We start from the raw sequence: 17,815 nt of genomic DNA, 5'->3' as shown, positions 1-17,815 counted from the left end.
CGTCCAGCCTGTTGCCTTGCAGTGTAATCAGACTCAGAGCACGGACGCGGGAGTAGTTAGGAAAAGTGTGGCTTTAATGTAAACACAACATTCGATTGGCTCAGCACAAACATTCCACATGAGAGCAACCAATAAACTACTGAATAGGATGGGGTGCAGCACAAAAACATTCACAGTAAAAAAAAAATCTGGTATAATCATAATATATATATACAGTACGGTGCTTTTAAGGTGAAAATCGAGATAAGATATGAGGACTGATATGTGACAGGTAAAGAGTATACAGGGACGGAAAGATGAATTTCTGGGTGCACAGGTGAAAATGGAGAGCTGTACTTTTTCTCTACCAAAAGAGAAACGTGACAGACAAAGGGAGGGGGTTTATGGTTCCCTGTTCACTGACCAGGGGAGAAAAGGGTTAAAAAAAATTAAATAAAATAAAATAAATAAACAACCTTTACTCCCCAGACAGAGGCTGCCTCAAATGATATTGTTCTCCTTGTGCAGTCTTCTATTTCTACGCAGATTCACAACGAAGGGTCAAGCACCACACAGAGAACAAGATGTCATTGGAGGGCGGATTTTTACCCTCTGAACCGTAGACGGGCATCGGTGCACCCCAGCTTTTCATGACAGGAAATAAATATGTGGCACGGGATTTCAGGAGGTAGGAGGAGGCATGTAGGGCATGAGGCTTAAATAAATAAATCATTCATTGATAATAAAATGTCATATACTTAAATAATATAGTTGAAAGTATGAGCTATGATTTCTGATCCTATTCTCCTATCTGTCAGATGGTTGGCACCGATATGACGTGTTTTTTTTTGTTGTTTTTTTTTTTTTAGATATCACGGGCTGACAGGTATATTCTCTCGCTACAGGAGGCCAATGGCAATGGGCAGCCACTCCGCACAGGAGAATCCTCTCTTTCATTATGTTTAAAAGTTAAAAGAGAACGTGAAGTAGAACAGACCTGCAGGCCAGTCAGTCAGTCAGTCGTGTGTGGGACTGAAGGAAAGTTAAAATAGCCTCCTTCTTTCCATCCGCGACCCTTAGCCACGAGTACAGCGCCTCCCCGACATCGTCGTCATCCTCTCCACCCTCATACACACAGCAGCTCTTCGAGGGAGCACCAGAGGCCGTATTCAGTAGAGATAGAAATGGCTCGAGGCTTTGCGCGTAAAAGTGCCACAAAGAATGGGACAATATTCCAAGTTGTGTTTAAGAACGGCACTGCAAACTCCTCGCATTACATGTCTGAATTTTGCGAAACAAGGCTCCGGCTGAATAAGCCCCTGGTGCTTCCGACCTTCTCAGTTGTTGACATGGCCATCAACAAAACATGAAACATTCAGTCGAAAAAACACATTTTTTTAAAGACAAAACTTGGGTTTGTATATTGAAATCAAAATAAGAAGAGGGGAACAAATCATGGTAATAATCCAGTGTGGTGTCTGACGGCAGCTCTTTGGGTCCATTTGGACGTGTAGAATTACGTATTTATGTGTTTAAGTATCATCAAAATTATCATTATCAACACCTCATACACTCCATGACAACCTCTGTGCTTGGCCAGGCCTCAGTATAAGCCACACCCTCTAAGGTTGTTTGCAATAATGATGTCAGTGACGGCATCAAACACTACCTGGATGTTTCCTGTGTCTGTGGCACAGGTCAGGTGACAGTAGATCTCCTTGTTGGGAGAGCGGTTCTTACTCTCAAACTGAACCTGAATATATGCAGTAGCATCGTCGTAAGTATTAGCACCTGGAGACAAACGGAGAGAAAAAAGACAAGAGGAGCATGAGAGACGAAAGAAGTAGAAGAAGCAGCTCTGATGCAGAGTGTTGAAGGTGCAGTACTCACCTGTGTATTCTGGAAAACAGATCGTCAGTGGTGACTTCTTGATCTTCTCACCAAACAGATCCTTCTTGTTGAGGAAGAGGATGATGGAGGTGTCGATGAAGAACTTGTTGTTACAGATGGAGTCAAAGAGCATGAGCGATTCATGCATGCGGTTCTGCAGGAGGGACAGCAGCGAGGTCAGCGTAATACACACTTTAAATCGCTTTGTGAACAACCTCCAGTCTGCAGTTTGAAGCATTGCTTAATCAAGAAGTTGCAACAGACACAATTATGATTTTAACAGTTTATCTTTCAAAGGTTTCATTTCGTTAAACAGAGCAAATAAACATTTTCTAGGATTAATGGTTTTCTTGTTAAACCAGCCTCTCATCTGGCTAATATTACGTACACTCATGTGCAATTTATTCTGAATATGAAGAAGAAAGTAACAAAATAACGATAAATAAATGGTTTGTTCTATTTTTTTCCTGGAGTGAAAGGCCTTTATTTAAAGGCCCAAGGATGGAGGGGTCTTGTACAGATTGTAAAATTATCATACATTAAAAGATTGTGTAGTGAACAAATCCCTCAACAATTTCTATGAAACTATAATATTAAGACATAAACACGATATAAGTTTTGCCACAATCAGTCTGTGTGTCTATTATAGTTGTCTTTCTTTTTGCATCTTGCCTTTAAGTGACAGTAAAGACATGAACTGTGCTCAGAGGGATTCAGATCGGAGTAACTCAGATACACTTACGGTTGTTTCATCTTCATGGAGCACCTGGTCGTATCCACTCAGAGCAACACAGAAGATAATGGCCGTCACATCCTCAAAGCAGTGGATCCACTTCTTCCTCTCTGACCTCTGACCTCCGACATCAAACAGCCTGGAAACGAGGCAAAACGTCAGTCTAGACACAGCGCTGTAATCCCTGAACCTCATCTCAGGCAGCAAAGGCCAAGTCATTATGAACTACCTGAAATGGAGATTTTTGAAGGTGAAGTGGGTTTCAACAATGCCAGTGGTCTTCACTCGGGTTCTCAGGATGTCCTGCTCTGTGGGCTGGTAGTCTGCCGCCCCGATCCGGTCTAGACTGTCCAGGTAGCTGATGACAACAGGGACGGATAAGGGATTATAGAGGGCTGGTGTTTTTTTCTTTCTTTCTTTTTTTTTTTTTTTTGGAAAATGGGCGCTTTCTGTGATCTTTCTGCTCTACTCACTATTGAGCGGAGTCGTTAAGCTGGTATTCACGGGCACGGTTGAAGCACTCCTGAGTTCCAGCGTCGGACCAGACACGCTTCATAGCAGTGAGAAGCTCTGCAGAGTACGGCTCTGTGTCCTCCATGCGGCTCACGACATCGCAAACCAGCTTAGCATCGGCCTGGAAGAACACATTTCATAAGAGCTACAGAATTACACCTGTGCCTTTATTTTTCACGTTATAAATCCTTCTTCTGGATCCATTTTTTTTTTAAATATATTCTTTCCTTCTTCTACAACTTGAGGTTACATAAATAAAACCTCAGTTTTCTGCAGGTCAGTATTTCAGCCGGAGGGTAAAAGACTAACCTTTCGGTCTTTGTCTCCAAACTCAATCCCCAGTGAGTCCATGGCTCGGAGAATGGCAGCCAAGCTCTGGATGGTGTTGCTGTAGACCACAGGCTTATACTGCTTCACATCATCCCCAGAAAAGCCATCTTCATGGATAATCCTGCAGGCGTACCGAGATATGAGCACAGGGACAAAACCCTGGACTACACAGGAAAAGTCACACATGTCCATATGTTCCTCCAGCCCTACTCAACTGTCTTTTCACAATAAAAGCTCCTTATGTCACGGCCTTCTGTGGATGTGAGACGATCCCTGTCTTATTTTTAGGCGTCAAACCAAACGCACACATTTAACTGTTCAAGTTTCTGTGCTCTATGCTGTGAATCCATCTCCACGTGTGTCACTGTATAATGGGGCGAAATTGATCACATGTGGTCTGTAATTGGGTAGTAATGTGATATTCTAAGCCATTTATAATTTATTGTGGGTAATGGAGTGGAATCAGTCAGAGCACTAATCAATCACACTACACAGTGCTCAACATAGTTAAAGTCCTTATAATCAGGTCAACGTTGATTTATTTATCGGCACATCCTCGCCCTGACTGAATCTATAAAGTGTCACTTGTGTTTTAAAATCGTCCTGTAATCACATTTCAACTTGATGTTTTGATTTGATTAACATTTTAATGAGGAAAATAAAAAAAGGAATGATGTTTTTTATGTGTGCATCCCATCAGTACACATTATGAATACAGGTTTTATGGCAGATTAACCTGAACCTCCACCACAACAATTTTACGAACGAAAGCCTTCAGAGAAACATTTAGGGAACAGAATAGAAGAGGAGAGGAGTTTCACAAAGGAAAGATCAGTAAATGATTGAAGGTGGCAACTAATGATTCATTGTTTTTGTCTATACAATATCATATTTTTCGAGCTGTTGAGGCATTAACAACTAACCAACAAAATGATTAATCAATTAATCATTCCAGCTCTAAAAAAAAAACTAGGCCAATGGTTTAAGTGTGAGGTTGTTTAATTTTTAAATATTGTGAGTTTAATATATAATAAATGTTTAATAAATTAACCTCACAAGATAGAAGTTTACAATAATATACATTTAAGGCTAGTTTACAAATACACATATTAACGATTAATCTGCATATTGTTAAATGAATTGGTTTACTAAAGCGTAAAAAATACATTTCTTTAGATGATTAGTTGGGAATGAGAGTCAGGAATTCAGCGGACTAATCCGGAGTCATCGCTGACATTTGTGCAGCTGTGGCTCAGTGGGTTAGTACTCCATCAGCAATCAATGAAGCTGCTTCTTGTTTAATTCATATAATCTACAAACCAAATCTACTGTGTGCATCTTTTCAGCTCCTCTGTTATTATGTAGGTCACATTTTCACTGTGGCCTTTTAGCGCCTGCCGCTCCTTTACAAAGAGCAAGTGAACCTGCATTAGGTACAGTTTCACACTCTCAGCCGTCATACTAACCTGCACAGTAAGTGATGATGATGATGATGATGATGATGATGATGAGCAGACAAATCACAGCAGAGCACGAGATGTACCCTCCAATACCTCAACTTTATGACCCACTGTGTGTAGTAAAACCCATCCATCTGCTGGTTACTTAGGCTAAAGCAAGCCCTGAAAGTGTTTGTAAACACTATTTGGCCCAGAGTCTTGAGTTCAGGACCGAGCAGTGAGTTATGGGCAACCAGAGACCAGAGGGAGGGTAATGAGGTGAAGGAAAGAGGAGGAAGCAGGGCATGGAGGCAGGGCGCAGTCAGTGCAGTGCAGGAAAGAGACACTGGGAGAGATGGTTCTCAGGACGAAATACACGGCGACGAGCATTTTGAGAACCGAAACATCGAGAAACGTAACTAAGAGGTTTAGAGGAAACAACAACAGTGATTTAAAACGTCAAAGGGTGATTTAGCTTAGACAGGGAAGGTTTAGATGCGGTTTTAGAAGCCATATTTCTGCGTAAATCCGCTTTATAGGCAAAGTACTCCCGGCGATATCGGGCACTTAAAGCCATTAAGATTAAAAGCAGAGGTATTCACTAATGGAGCTGTAGTGACCTCACTGTAATTCACACACACACACACACACACACACACAGATGCACACACACACACACACACACACACACACACACACGCATAGGAACAACACCCACACATCCCCAGTCGCACACTCCCTGTAGTCAAGCAAAAGCCTCGTTAACTACATTTCAGCACCCGGGCGGTGAACAGCACCATGGGACGCACCGGTGCGGCCTCCGCAGCCTCATTGTCTGTCTGCAGGAGGTGCTCGAGTCACCGGCACTCCTCCGGGGCTACGGCCTCTCGAAACATGGCGGCTCAACCTGCCTTAGCACAGATAGGGGAGGCGCAATCTCGGGCCTTTCACTCTGACTGTGCCTGAGATGATCGGAACGAGCCTAAAAAGAGAGACTTACTTCATCTGTTTGACGATGGTGCTTTTCCCGGACTCTCCGCCGCCTGTAAAGAACGGAGGGCAGAGTGAGAGCCGGCAGTGAAATCAGTACCACGGAGAGCACCTCCGCCCCATGCAGCCCCACCACTAGAGCAGCAAACCGAGCCGCGCCGAGGCGCAGCAGCCCCGCGGTCGGAGAGGCTCTTCTCTTACCGAGCAGGAGCAGTTTGACGTCCTTGGCGGCGACCATCCCGTCCTCTTTCAGGTTTTTCTCGATGGCCTTGCTCCGGTCCAGAGCTGCGCGCTCCTCGGCGCTCAGTGTACATCCCATGTTTCCAGGAGAATGAGCAATCCCGTCTTCTCCCCGGTCCGCCCTGTCCCTCGCCGACTCTCAGTCAGTGCGTTGTCTCTCGCTCGCTCTCTCCTCCTGCGCTGTCTGCTACAGCATTAGGCCCGGATTGAGGGCGAGACAGAGCCGGGATCCCGAAACGGTGCTTTCTCCGTGACTGTGTGTCTGTCGCTCCGTCCCCTCTCTCAGAGGGGGTTGGGGGGTGGGGTCGTTGTGCTCGAGCCTGCAGGGTTGGGGTTGTTGTTAGGTGGGGAGGGGGTCTCTCTCTCTTTCTCTCTCTCTCGGTTTCTTTCTCTCCCTCCCTCTCTCTCTATCTCTCTCTCGCTCGCTCTCTCTCTCTCTCTCTACAGGGCGGCGCTGGTGATGATGATGACAACGAGCGCGAGCGATTTCATCGTGTATCTCTTCACGACGGCAGGGCGCGAGAGGAAGAGGAGGTTGCGCGAGACTCACCTACAGCAGGCAATCTGTCTGACGTCAGAGCCGAGCTCTAATCACGTCCTCGGAAAGATTATTCAAATGAAAGAGCCGTTTAAATGGCCCACGCCGCCGTCTGCTCTCGCGACACATCGGCAGAAACAGTGCTGCTGTCGAAAATTTACACTGATCTAACGCGGACACCACGTATTCTCCACGGCCTGCGAGACGTTCAATCGTGACAACGTAGGCCCCAAACGCACGCAGTGGTAGACACGGAACACCAGGTGAACAATTACATAAAACAGAGCAGGATGATCACCCTTTGAAGAGCTGCCGTAGCCTACAACTAAGCGAACAGCAAAAGTGAAAGAACTACGACTGCAAGAATACAACCCTATATAAATAACTAATACATATTCAGTGTAAAAATAGCTAGCGTAGTGTCGTGTCATAACATGTAGCAACCAACTGTATTCATAGCCTCGGCAGCTGTAATAATAACTTAAATAACGAGCTTAACAGCAATAGAACCATTAAACTTCCATAATAATGTAGCCTACAATACTACTGGGTGTACGTGGTGATAGATCCCACCACGAATTTAAATTAGTAATAATAATTATCTAACATTACAAATAAAGGTCCTCCATTCAAAATCTTTTCTGTTTGTTTTTATTCTGTATGTAAAAATTCCAGGGAAAGAGAAGTATGAAAAAATGAATTGCATTTGAGTAAATGTATCTTAGTTATCCTCAGACCACAAACATAAGCCTATACCTGGATATGAATAGAAATCTCATATCAGCAACATGCATTGTGTTTTCAATGAGTGGGCTATAATTACTGACATGCAGATGGGCAGTTTCATCTGAAGTAGTGTGCCACATTTCATGAGATGACCATTTGTTTAACACTCATCTTCTTCAAGTTTGCTACTAAAGGTGTCAAATAAATGTAAATGAGTAATACAAATAGCGCAATAAAGGCAATCACTTCTGCAGACCTTGAAATATGCAATCAAAGACATCATCTTGTCGTTGACTTTACAATGAAAGCTAGGGTCACAGAGTTCAGGAAAACCCCACCCACATGAGAAATTATGACCTAAGCACCAACTCTAAATACAAAAAGGAAAAAATAAATGTATTTAATTCCCCTGCAGTATGGTCTAAATACTGATTCAAATGTCACACTGTAGCACACAAAACATGTATGTAATTTTATTTCTTAGGATTGCAATATTGTGCACATAAAATACTCTTTATGTTAGAAACATGCAGCAATAACCTCACTTTTAATGGCATTAGTTACAGCTCTGGTCACACGTAAAGAGATGTGTGTTTATTAAAACTGTGCATGTCTATGTGGGGGTTGTGGCCATACCATAAAGCAGAAATAAGTGTTTTGTGAGTGATAAAAGCTTCTAATCCACACATCACATCTGGATGGATGGTCAAGTGGAGTAAAAAGGGGAGGGTTGGGCTTTCACAGTGGACTCTGAATGGGCTCAGCATTCAGTGGATCTCCTCTTTGACAGTCAAGATAAAACCTCCACACACACCTCATCTAGGCTCGCTGCCTCTTGCCCTGAAGCTCCCACAACGTGACTCAAGCAGCCACACACACATACACACACATTCACCGGCAACATCGGTAATCAGCATTCAATCATATGAGCATGTGCACGTGTATTCAGTGGAGAGGGAGGGAGGATTAACACCAAATTATACCTGAGGGAATTTTGACAAAGTGATGTTTTCAGTTTTAATTATACTAATGCATCAAGCACAAACATGAAGCCTATTTTGTTTGTACAGTCATTTAATTTGTATGCACTCATTTTGTAGAAAAAAAAAAAATCAATAACTGAACACTCATTAGAAACGAGACCTGACAGGTTCCATCTGCAAATTGAAATAAAGAAGACATTCAAGAGGTATAAGATGACAACAGTTTAAACAGTGCACATAACTTATTACAGCATACTTTTAACAGTGATGACAGTTTATTTCACCTAATGAAAACCAATTATCAATACTAATCACCAATAACCGATTAATTTAATATATGAGTCGATTCTCACAGATGTTAACATATGTTCACACAAACTATCGGAAACATGCACATACAACCTCACACGCACATGCACACCCGCACACACACACACACACACTTGGGAATGATTTTAAATGTGAGGATGACAATCAAGGAGAAACACACTGTGTATAAAAGCAGACAGGACAAAGTCACCACTCTTCATGCAGAGAGGAACTGCCCCCTTCAGTTTTCACGACCCGTACACAGAGTTACTCTTGTGGCTGCACGTCCAGAATATTTTCAGCCAGGCTGGTGAGTTTGCAGTCCTCCAGTGCTTTGACCAGTCGGCTCAGCTTGGCCGCCCTCCCTTCCGCCTGGATGAAGCGGCTGAGCAGCTGATAGGCTTGCTCATACAGCCCTTCTCTCTCATACTCGTAGGCCAGGTTGTCTATGGCGGGACCCTTCAGAGCACGACAGCTCTTCCCAAGGGCCCTCCCAACGTGCCTCCACTGACGACCCACTCCATTAGAAAAGCTCTGAACATCTGCCGCTGTCAGCATCCGGTCCTCTGGCGGGCCAAAGGATGAATGATGGAGGAAAGGCATTAGTTTAAACTGTACTTACAGTAATTGTGATTACATTGTATTACATAAACTGTGTTTATAAACAGATGTATGTAACTTTTCATTATTTTAATGTCTTTAAAGCAATATCAATAAGATTCAGGCCATATGGGCAAAGCGATTATATTACTGTGATATCATTATATGTTAGCATGTTGCTACTTGGACACAGAAAGGTATGGAGCAACATTAACAATTTGAAATTTCAGCTTTGTTTAGGTCTTCAACATCTACTAAAAGCCTAACATCTGAGAAGAGAAGAGAAGAGAAGAGAAGAGAAGAGAAGAGAAGAGAAGAGAAGAGAAGAGAAGAGAAGAGAAGAGAAGAGAAGAGACGAAAAGGACGAGAGGAGAAGAGAAGAGAAGAGACGAAAAGGACGAGAGGAGACATGAGACAAGAGAACAGAGACAAGAAGAGATGAGATAAAATACAGTGTAAGCTGAGCAGAGATGACAAGACAAGAGAAATAAGATAAGAAAAGATGGGATAAAACTGGAGAAGACAGGAAAAGATATCAAATTAGATGAGATGAAAAAAGATATGATCAGACCAGATCAGAAGGTGATGACTAAGTGAAGAGGAAGGCAGTAACTGCAGGGCAGAAAACCAAGGCAATCAGCTTAAGGAGCTGAGAGAAAATGCAGTCACAGCTGCCACGATGTGCCTCTCTCCACACTATATATATAAATCTTATTCATGATTAACATGAAGATAATGATTAGTGCAGCTTTAATATTTGCATAGTAGGTGTTTTCAACAACGACAGATTTTTAGTAGTCTCTGTCTGTCCTTAGCTGTTTAAAAATCTAAATCACATATCCTTGTCTCATCCCAGGAAAACAGGTTAATGCGTGCTCATGTATTTTATTTTTTTATTTCATGTGTAGGCAGTTCTGTTTTGTTTCATAGCTTTACAATCAAATAAGTCCCTTATAGATAAGCCACCACCTCGTTATTATTTATTTTTTTTAAGTTAGGCTGACCCACTATGAAGTCCATTAAGATACATTATCTACTGAAACTAATCTCTTCCCATACACTGGCTATTAGTTCTTTCAGTCAAAAGTCTGCAACAAAATTTGTGAAAAAACACTACACGCGACTGAGAGATAAACACGGCTTTCTTGACTCACCATACACTCTGTTCTGAAACTTAAAGCAGTTGCTGGGAACAGGAGACTCTTCCTGTGTGATGGTGCAGGACGGCGGGGCAGGGCCGAGGGCCTGAGTCTGCAGCTGCTGCTCCAGGTGATCTATCTCCTCATCGCGCAGGCGCTCGGGCTGACAACGCAAAGACAAGGATAACTTAAATGGAATAAAATGTACTTTAAGAACAGAAAATGATACTGGACAATATAACTCAGTAAAAAGCCTTTGAATATTTAGAATGCCTCTGTAGGATGGTAGATTTGACTCAATGAGAAGTTCACCAAAGTCATTCCCTTGTGTCTCTTTAAAAACACCCCTTTACATAAAGATATATGTACACATAGTTTGTGACTGGTATTTGTCTGAGCTATATCTGTGGCTGTCTAATAAACGATCAGGTTTAGCAGTCAGAACAAACTGTACATTTGTGACACAAAACTTAAATTCAGCTGCTGATAATCAAACCAGTAAAACTGGTCTGGATCGAGACTTGTGGACGGCCATTCACGTCTCAGTTATGTCGAGTGGGTCAACAAACAGAACCATCACAGTGTCCGTTTACCTTAAAAACAGACACACCGCTCATTTCGACTTGAATCGATGGTTCAGTGCTGCAAGCGCAGACAGCAACACGTGCCAGTAGTGAGCGAAAACATATTTTACACAGCTTGTTCAGAACTTAAAGCTTAGACCGCAGCGCGGCATAACAGCTAAATGGCGTTAGTGTTGGGTTCAGTGAGGCTGCTTTCACCAGACAGAGAAACAACGGATCAATCAAAGACTTAATAGGAGGGATAAAGAACGGGGACATTGTATTCCAATATTGCTAGGTACCAGCTACGCTCACGAAACACAGCGTACATGAGATCCACTGTATAAATCGTACAGTCAGTTTCCAGAATGAAAAACACTTATTTCTCTGATTAATGCGAAAACTGAAAATGACTCGGACCAGATTTGACAGCGATTGGTCAGATCAAAAATAAATCCCCAGGCAAATAGAACGATGTGAAACATTCGCTCTGATTGTCGAGCCAAGGAGCAAGTATTTGAAAATTTGACATTCTGCTCCTCCATTTAAAACCACCAAAGACAAAGAAAGCGAGCATACCTGTGAAAGGTGGATGTGCTGCAGGCAAAGCTCCAGCTTATCCAGATAGAGATCCAGGTTGTGTGTGCCGGCTTTGAGCTTAGTTTCTACGGTGAACTCTTGGGGCAGAGCAAGGAGACGGGAGGCGTGCTGGGAGAGAGACTGACGCACCGCTCCAGAGTAGTAGCTCTCCAGGAACTGCTGACATGCTGCCACATCCACAAATTTCACCTCCACCCCCAGGAAGGGATCAGCGTCGTGCACCTTTAGGATCTCATAACCCCCCAGACCTCCTACAGAATCTGACCACGGAAAACACTGGTTAATGAATTTGACATCCTAGAAAAAGATTTCTTCTCTTTTAATTAGTGTACAGACATGCACAAAAGATAAGAGTGTTCACCTATAAGTGTCAGTTTGATGACTTTGAAAACAATGAATTTTCCTTGTTGGTTTTTGTAGAGAGAAAGCAGGTCCACGCCAGGACAGAGCGACTGCAGGAACATGACCGCACATCCCGTCCACGGCCCTCCATCCACTGCCTTGTCAGCCATTGTCTGAACAGATTGTGAGACTCACAGTAAGATTCCTTTAAAGCACATGAAACCAGTGAGGTGTTTGCTTAAAACTACTGTAAAACTCTCATCTCCACTTGTGCATCTAGGACAGTGCTTTATAACACATACGTGGCAACACTGACAGCTGGTAAAGACAGAATATCTGGAGTTATAGTGCAAAGAAAAAGAGCATTAAAGTGTAAAATCTTGCTATATCTAGGGCGAGTATTTGGTTTGTCTGTTCTGGGCTACTGTAGGAAAGTGGTGGTTACAGGGGATAATACATATAGACCATTTCTCCTAAACACTGATTTATGTTTATGATTATGAAAAATCCCGGAGGCCAAATATTCAAACTTTTATTGTGCCATTCAGCTAGTGTTTATGGAGTCTTGAGGGACCTATTGGCAGTGATTTCTATGGGACTAACAATGTACTGACACTATTAAGATTACATGAGTGGCAACGAGAAGGTGGCTTACTGACCCTGGCAAATGTTTATTTTTGCATGTTTTGTAAATAAATAAATTCCTCTCCGAGTGATTAATAAGGTTTGTCTCATCTCATCTTGTATTATCTTAGTCCTAAACTCAATGGATTTTAACTGACAGATGAGCCAGGACCAAAATACTAATAACAGTAAAGAAAATATATTGGCTATGGTATATTGGCTCTTGAAGTGAATTATATTTCAGCTTAGAGCTGCAATATGACACTATACAACAAAAATATCTTCTACCACACAGGGGACATGTTTATTCATGTTGTTGAACACTTGATTTTAAATACAAAAATCATGTCCCACATGCTTGATCCTTTCAATTAAATTCAAAAATACATTGATCAGCCCTGATATTTATATCCAAATACTGATCCAGACATGCCACAATTAAACTGTGATCACATCTTTGTCAGTATTTTAAAATATTACACACTGAGAGACTGATCTATTCATCAAAAAACATGAAGAGATTCATCACCTGACAATATATCAGTAACTGATATTGCCTTAGTTTTATCACTGAACTTCTGACTGTGAGTCCTACCTCGCTTTTAATCAGAAGATAACGTTTGTAATCATCCACCACCTGATGAGGAAAGTAAATCATATCACTGTCTGGAACCATGACAGCAAAAAAAAAAAAAAAGTCCACTGTTGTCCTAGTGGCTGATTGTTGTTGTGGCCTTAGTACACCTTATCCTTTTTTACCCCAGCCTCCTTTTTGAAACCCTCATTACATAAAAACATGTTTAATCTGGTTCCTCCCCTCCCCCAGTCCAGCCCCTGACTCCTGTACTTTGGATGAAACACTGCGGAAACACACGCGCTCTCTCTTGGTGGCGTCTCCGTGCGCCCTGAGCGGCAGCGCTCTGCGAGACGAGAGAGAGCATCCTCTGAGCTGGATTATATACTCATATTTCATATTTCACTAATACACAGTATGCTTGGCTACTGGGTCTACAGGAATGTCCACAATTTAGCCAGTATGTAATTATATGCTATCCTATCTACCGGTACTCAGTATAGTGTGAGATTAGTTCTCTGGCTGTATGAGGATTAAGTGATCATCAGGAGCTTAAAACATATAATTTATCTTTTGCTGCCAAAAGGCCACCTCTAGTATTCCCTGGACAGCTTGTCTGGCATTTTTGTACCAAAATATTTGACTTACACAAGAACATGGTTCAAAAACTTTTTTTTAGAAACTAAATGGAGATTATGCAAACTGACCTAATGTTTTATAGCTCCAGATGTAAACTCAGCAGAGTATTTGTATGAGTTATTTTGTGATGAATCATTTTGTGTATAGTGTCTCAGCTGATGTTCTCAAACATCTTAAAGCTAATTCTGTCCGACCACGAGTCCAAAACCAAGAGACAATAAATAATGTCAGAAAACAGACAGAGGAAAACGAGGAAAGAGGAAGCCCTCATTTGAAAAAGCAAGATCATTTATCTTCACTCATTATCAATCTCTGAAAAGATAGCCAACTGTCGTTTTAATCGACCCATCGAGAACCGGACATAAAACACAGAGGCAACCTGAATGTTTACTAATTATTCATCCCTATTTCTATCATTTCCTAGAGACAAGTGATTACACACAGCTATCCTGGAAAGTAAAGTGAGAAAACATTAACACAACATTTCCATTCTTGTGTTTACAGTAAATCTCCTTGTTGTGAAAGAAAACATACAAGATATGTTGTTTTCTAATTTGTGCACTTCTTGTATTAGTTTGTACCAAATACACACAATAAACATGACGATGCTCCCAGCTATCAGACTTGTCTTAACTTAAGAGACTGTTTATGGTAACGATTCATTACTTAAATAACGTAGTGTGTCTGTGGACGTCTGGAGTTATCTGATATGCTGACACATCACTGACACGGAAGTCAGGTTAAGCTGGATGACTGAGATAGTGTGGGAACTACAGGAGATTGCCATACTCCATGTGTTAATACATCAGCGGAAGCTTGTTGTGCCCGGCTGTAACAAGAGAGATGTCAGTTGAGCGAAGTCAGTACAGTGCATGCAGCCTGCAGTCCTGAGAAGACGTCTAACGAAGCAGAACAGGTGAAAAAAAAACTGTAGAGGTGGAATATGGGCGTGGAGCAGCGTAAGGGAGGGGCACCAAATCTTTCGTAAAGCAATTGTCACAAGAAAAGGAAAAGAAAGGAAAGAGTTAGTGGTCAGTGCAATGCATCATCCTGTCCGTACTGGCCACATAAAGACCTTCACTGAAGCAATTTTAGGCACTGCAGCCTGATTTGACCAATCAGATCCAAATCACAACGTGACGAGGTAAGCAGCAACAATGAAACAAAGACAAGGAGCCAACTGTCACGAAATACAACAGGATGTCACTGGTATATGTCATTTTAGTCGGCTGAAATGATAAACTAATTGAGCTACATAAAACTGAAAACTGAAAAGCAAAAAGTCCAAAATCTGAAAGTTGTCTTAGTCTTAATTAAGTTTTTTGTTTTAAATTGAGTTTGATGTCTTTCCTTTGCAGAGCTGCAGATGAAAGAAGGCAACACGAAAGAGTTTTCCTCAACAGTAGCTAATGAAAAGATGGTGTGTACTTTGCTTCTCACTGCTGATATGTTGGAAAATGATCTGTTTACAGAAATGAACAAGAGAACAATTACAATGTACGTACGTAAAGTACAAAACTAACACACGGGCATGTAAATATTCTTTTGTGATGAATAAACAATCCTACGCAGGGACGGTAGCGCTTGCAACTTGTATAGAAGCTTACATATAAATATAATCTTAAATTGATGTTCCCTTAAAAAAATCAAGTTATTGCTTGATTACTCTTGTTGTTATCTGTCTTCATATGGAGATGTACATTCATTAACGTTTTATAAACGTGTAATTAATATACTGGTCAATGTTAATAAATCATTTCCAAGTAGCAGACATTAACGGGAAATGTTTGAGTAGTAAGATTAAAATCCCCTCTAAGCTCTTAAATTTGTCACATTTAATGAACTGTTTGGCTGCTTAATTTCTCAAACAGGGCTGCAGGACAGAAAATGTATAAAACATGGAGTTTGACTAGCAGCAAAATGTGTCAGATGTTGTTACACACCGAATACTGTCAGTATTCAACTCTCATTGTCTTTCCTATTCAAATAAAATGTTTTGGGTGACAATGTGTATTTCTTGTTCACAATAATGCTAATAATAAATGTTGGTAAGTACTTACAATAACACACCAACACTATTAATACCTAACTGGGTAAAACAAATGCGTTCTATCATCCATCCATAACTTATCACCACTTATTCTTGGAAGGTGGGGGGCAGGAGCCTGTCCATCACAGGGCTAACACCATTATAACAGTCCTGAATTAAATCTTAGCTTCATGAAGGGTGTAAAGTTCGGTTGATGTTGGAAGGTGGTCGTTCCGCTGTGTGATTATTTTGGAGGATGCAGTTTGTGGTGCTGTTAGACTTGTCTAAAACGTGATTGTCAAAACCCAAGTACTGCGAATATCAGAATCAAAAATGAAAACGCAACTGAATCAACAGCTCTCAGATATTTACAACAAATTCTGAACACCTGAATTTTATAAGTTTATGAAATTAAGATTTACTGCAGCAATTTTATAAATAGTATGCATTTGTTTTCACTGGTGTAAGTTACCTTATGAACTGGCAAAGTAAGTGTATAAATATAGGAAGATGAACTATTGACATTTAGTCTGCTGCCTTAGCTAGTAGTGTTAGATGTTTACGGTAATATAGTATAGTATAATTTTGTGTAACTTTAAGGTCAGTGTCAACTATTTATTCCAATGAACACAGCTACAACCTCCATACGAGAAACTAAAGACGTGGTTGCTACGCAACTTAGATGTACAGGTAAAGTGAGTTTCGGCTACAACAGGTGAAGTTAGCTAGTCACCGGCCGCAAAGTGGAACTTTTATCGAGAATTTCCCCGCAGCACTAGTTTGTCTAAACCAAACGGAGTCGGAAACCGTGCGTTTTAAATTACTGCACGTTTCTGTTGACAGGATGAAGCCATAAAGTACGTCGGTGGTTAGTGGGAGAGCTCATGTTGTTGAACCTCACGTACAGTAGATACAACTGCCGTAAAACTTCGACCACAATGCGACCAAAAGAGTTTTACTGAGGAGCTTAAGGACACGGGGGCAGGCACACGGGGTTTCTAACGTGGTGTGCTTTTAATTCGATGTGAGGTAAAAACTTTTTAAAGTCGGTACAACTTACCTTACAAACTTTGTTATATTGTTCGAAGACGCTTCCTACTGAGGGATCGCCCCACTGACACAGTGAGAACTTCCTCGCCTCCCATTGGCTGAGCTGAAATCAAAGCGCCTCCTGATTGGTGGAAACCAACAAGCCGCCTGAGGGAAAAATCATGACGGGAAGGAAGTGTGTTTTTTCTCCAAAGTAACCATTTATATGTCGGACAAGGCGTCTTTACATGGCTTTATGATATTTCCATGATACCGTTCCTTACGATGGAGGGCTAACCATCACTGTATAGAGGGGTAAAAACTGATCATGTTTTAACATAGCTAAAATAGAAATTAAAAATCATAAATTCACTTCTTGGTCAGGTGACCAAGTGATGTGGTTATTTAACTCTGTCGATTCTAAAGCCCACATAACAATATTCCTATTTGATACCTGCAAAAATTAGACAAATATTAACAATTAGCAACAGAAAAAAATACGTGTTTCCTGAAAAAATAAATAAACAAATAAAAATATATAATCTTTAGGGTAACTTTTCACTCAAAGATTACAAATAGGCCATGTTTTGGTTTAAACGAACTTGTTTTAGGTTAGGTTGTTTCAAGTTTACATACATTGAGTTTTGCAATCTTGAAATGAGCAGAGCCATTGTTTTCAGAGGTTTCTGGGCAGACTTAAAGAAATAACACATACAGGTTTAAAAGTGCCATGGATTGATTAAGTTACAAAATATCTCAAATGAAATACACACGTTTATTTAAATGTTCATTTTTATTTATTAGTTAATGCATTACTTGTCTTTCTTAAGGAGATATTTAAAAACAATCACAATTTCTTATTTGACATTAAAATGGATGGAAGAAATCCATCTAAGTCAAACCTTGAAGGTTTGTGTCAGCTGTAGTTCCCATTCCAGGAAATCAGCACACACTAAAAGTTAGCTATTTAATATAACTGAAAGGCCGCAGCAGACTTTAAGAGCAT

General features: G+C 41.2%; 2 protein-coding genes and 1 long non-coding RNA gene across 3 annotated transcripts; 1 reads left to right on the top strand and 2 right to left on the bottom strand.

The window, feature by feature from the left end:
- Positions 1-53: 53 nt before the first annotated feature.
- On the bottom strand, positions 54-6,638 carry gnao1b (guanine nucleotide binding protein (G protein), alpha activating activity polypeptide O, b). The gene is made up of 8 exons (XM_047580035.1): positions 6,076-6,638; positions 5,885-5,927; positions 3,425-3,566; positions 3,076-3,236; positions 2,832-2,960; positions 2,612-2,741; positions 1,870-2,023; positions 54-1,770 (listed from the first exon to the last, which is right to left on the bottom strand). The coding sequence occupies exons 1-8, from the start codon at positions 6,191-6,193 to the stop codon at positions 1,583-1,585; spliced, it is 1,065 nt and encodes a 354-aa protein (XP_047435991.1). The 5' UTR covers positions 6,194-6,638; the 3' UTR covers positions 54-1,582.
- A 1,197-nt stretch (positions 6,639-7,835) lies between these two features.
- On the bottom strand, positions 7,836-16,948 carry tradd (tnfrsf1a-associated via death domain). Its single transcript, XM_047581300.1, has 5 exons — positions 16,841-16,948; positions 11,934-12,087; positions 11,552-11,832; positions 10,425-10,572; positions 7,836-9,236 (listed from the first exon to the last, which is right to left on the bottom strand). Exons 2-5 carry the CDS (start codon positions 12,082-12,084, stop codon positions 8,938-8,940), a joined length of 879 nt encoding a protein of 292 aa, XP_047437256.1. The 5' UTR covers positions 12,085-12,087; positions 16,841-16,948; the 3' UTR covers positions 7,836-8,937.
- LOC125005747 lies at positions 14,469-15,755 on the top strand. The gene is made up of 2 exons (XR_007112480.1): positions 14,469-14,895; positions 15,110-15,755. It is a non-coding gene; the product is annotated as an uncharacterized LOC125005747 (long non-coding RNA).
- Positions 16,949-17,815: the final 867 nt, after the last annotated feature.

The sequence above is a fragment of the Mugil cephalus genome, chromosome 3 (assembly GCF_022458985.1).
Source record: "Mugil cephalus isolate CIBA_MC_2020 chromosome 3, CIBA_Mcephalus_1.1, whole genome shotgun sequence".
Classification (NCBI taxonomy): Eukaryota; Metazoa; Chordata; class Actinopteri; order Mugiliformes; family Mugilidae; genus Mugil; species Mugil cephalus.
Note: the sequence above shows the minus strand (reverse complement) of the source record. Positions and strands in the feature narration are given on the sequence as shown.

What these genes read in the sequence shown, in the direction of transcription:
- gnao1b (XM_047580035.1), bottom strand. Translation starts at nt 6,193, where the DNA reads ATGGGATGTACACTGAGCGCCGAGGAGCGCGCAGCTCTGGACCGGAGC. An exon ending in TTGGAGACAAAGACCGAAAG is followed by an intron (nt 3,237 to 3,424) that starts GTTAGTCTTTTA and finishes GTGTTCTTCCAG; the next exon opens with GCCGATGCTAAGCTGGTTTG. An exon ending in CTGTTTTCCAGAATACACAG is followed by an intron (nt 1,771 to 1,869) that starts GTGAGTACTGCA and finishes GTTTGTCTCCAG; the next exon opens with GTGCTAATACTTACGACGAT.
- tradd (XM_047581300.1), bottom strand. Translation starts at nt 12,084, where the DNA reads ATGGCTGACAAGGCAGTGGATGGAGGGCCGTGGACGGGATGTGCGGTC. An exon ending in AGCACATCCACCTTTCACAG is followed by an intron (nt 10,573 to 11,551) that starts GTATGCTCGCTT and finishes TTGCGTTGTCAG; the next exon opens with CCCGAGCGCCTGCGCGATGA. An exon ending in GTTTCAGAACAGAGTGTATG is followed by an intron (nt 9,237 to 10,424) that starts GTGAGTCAAGAA and finishes TTGGCCCGCCAG; the next exon opens with AGGACCGGATGCTGACAGCG.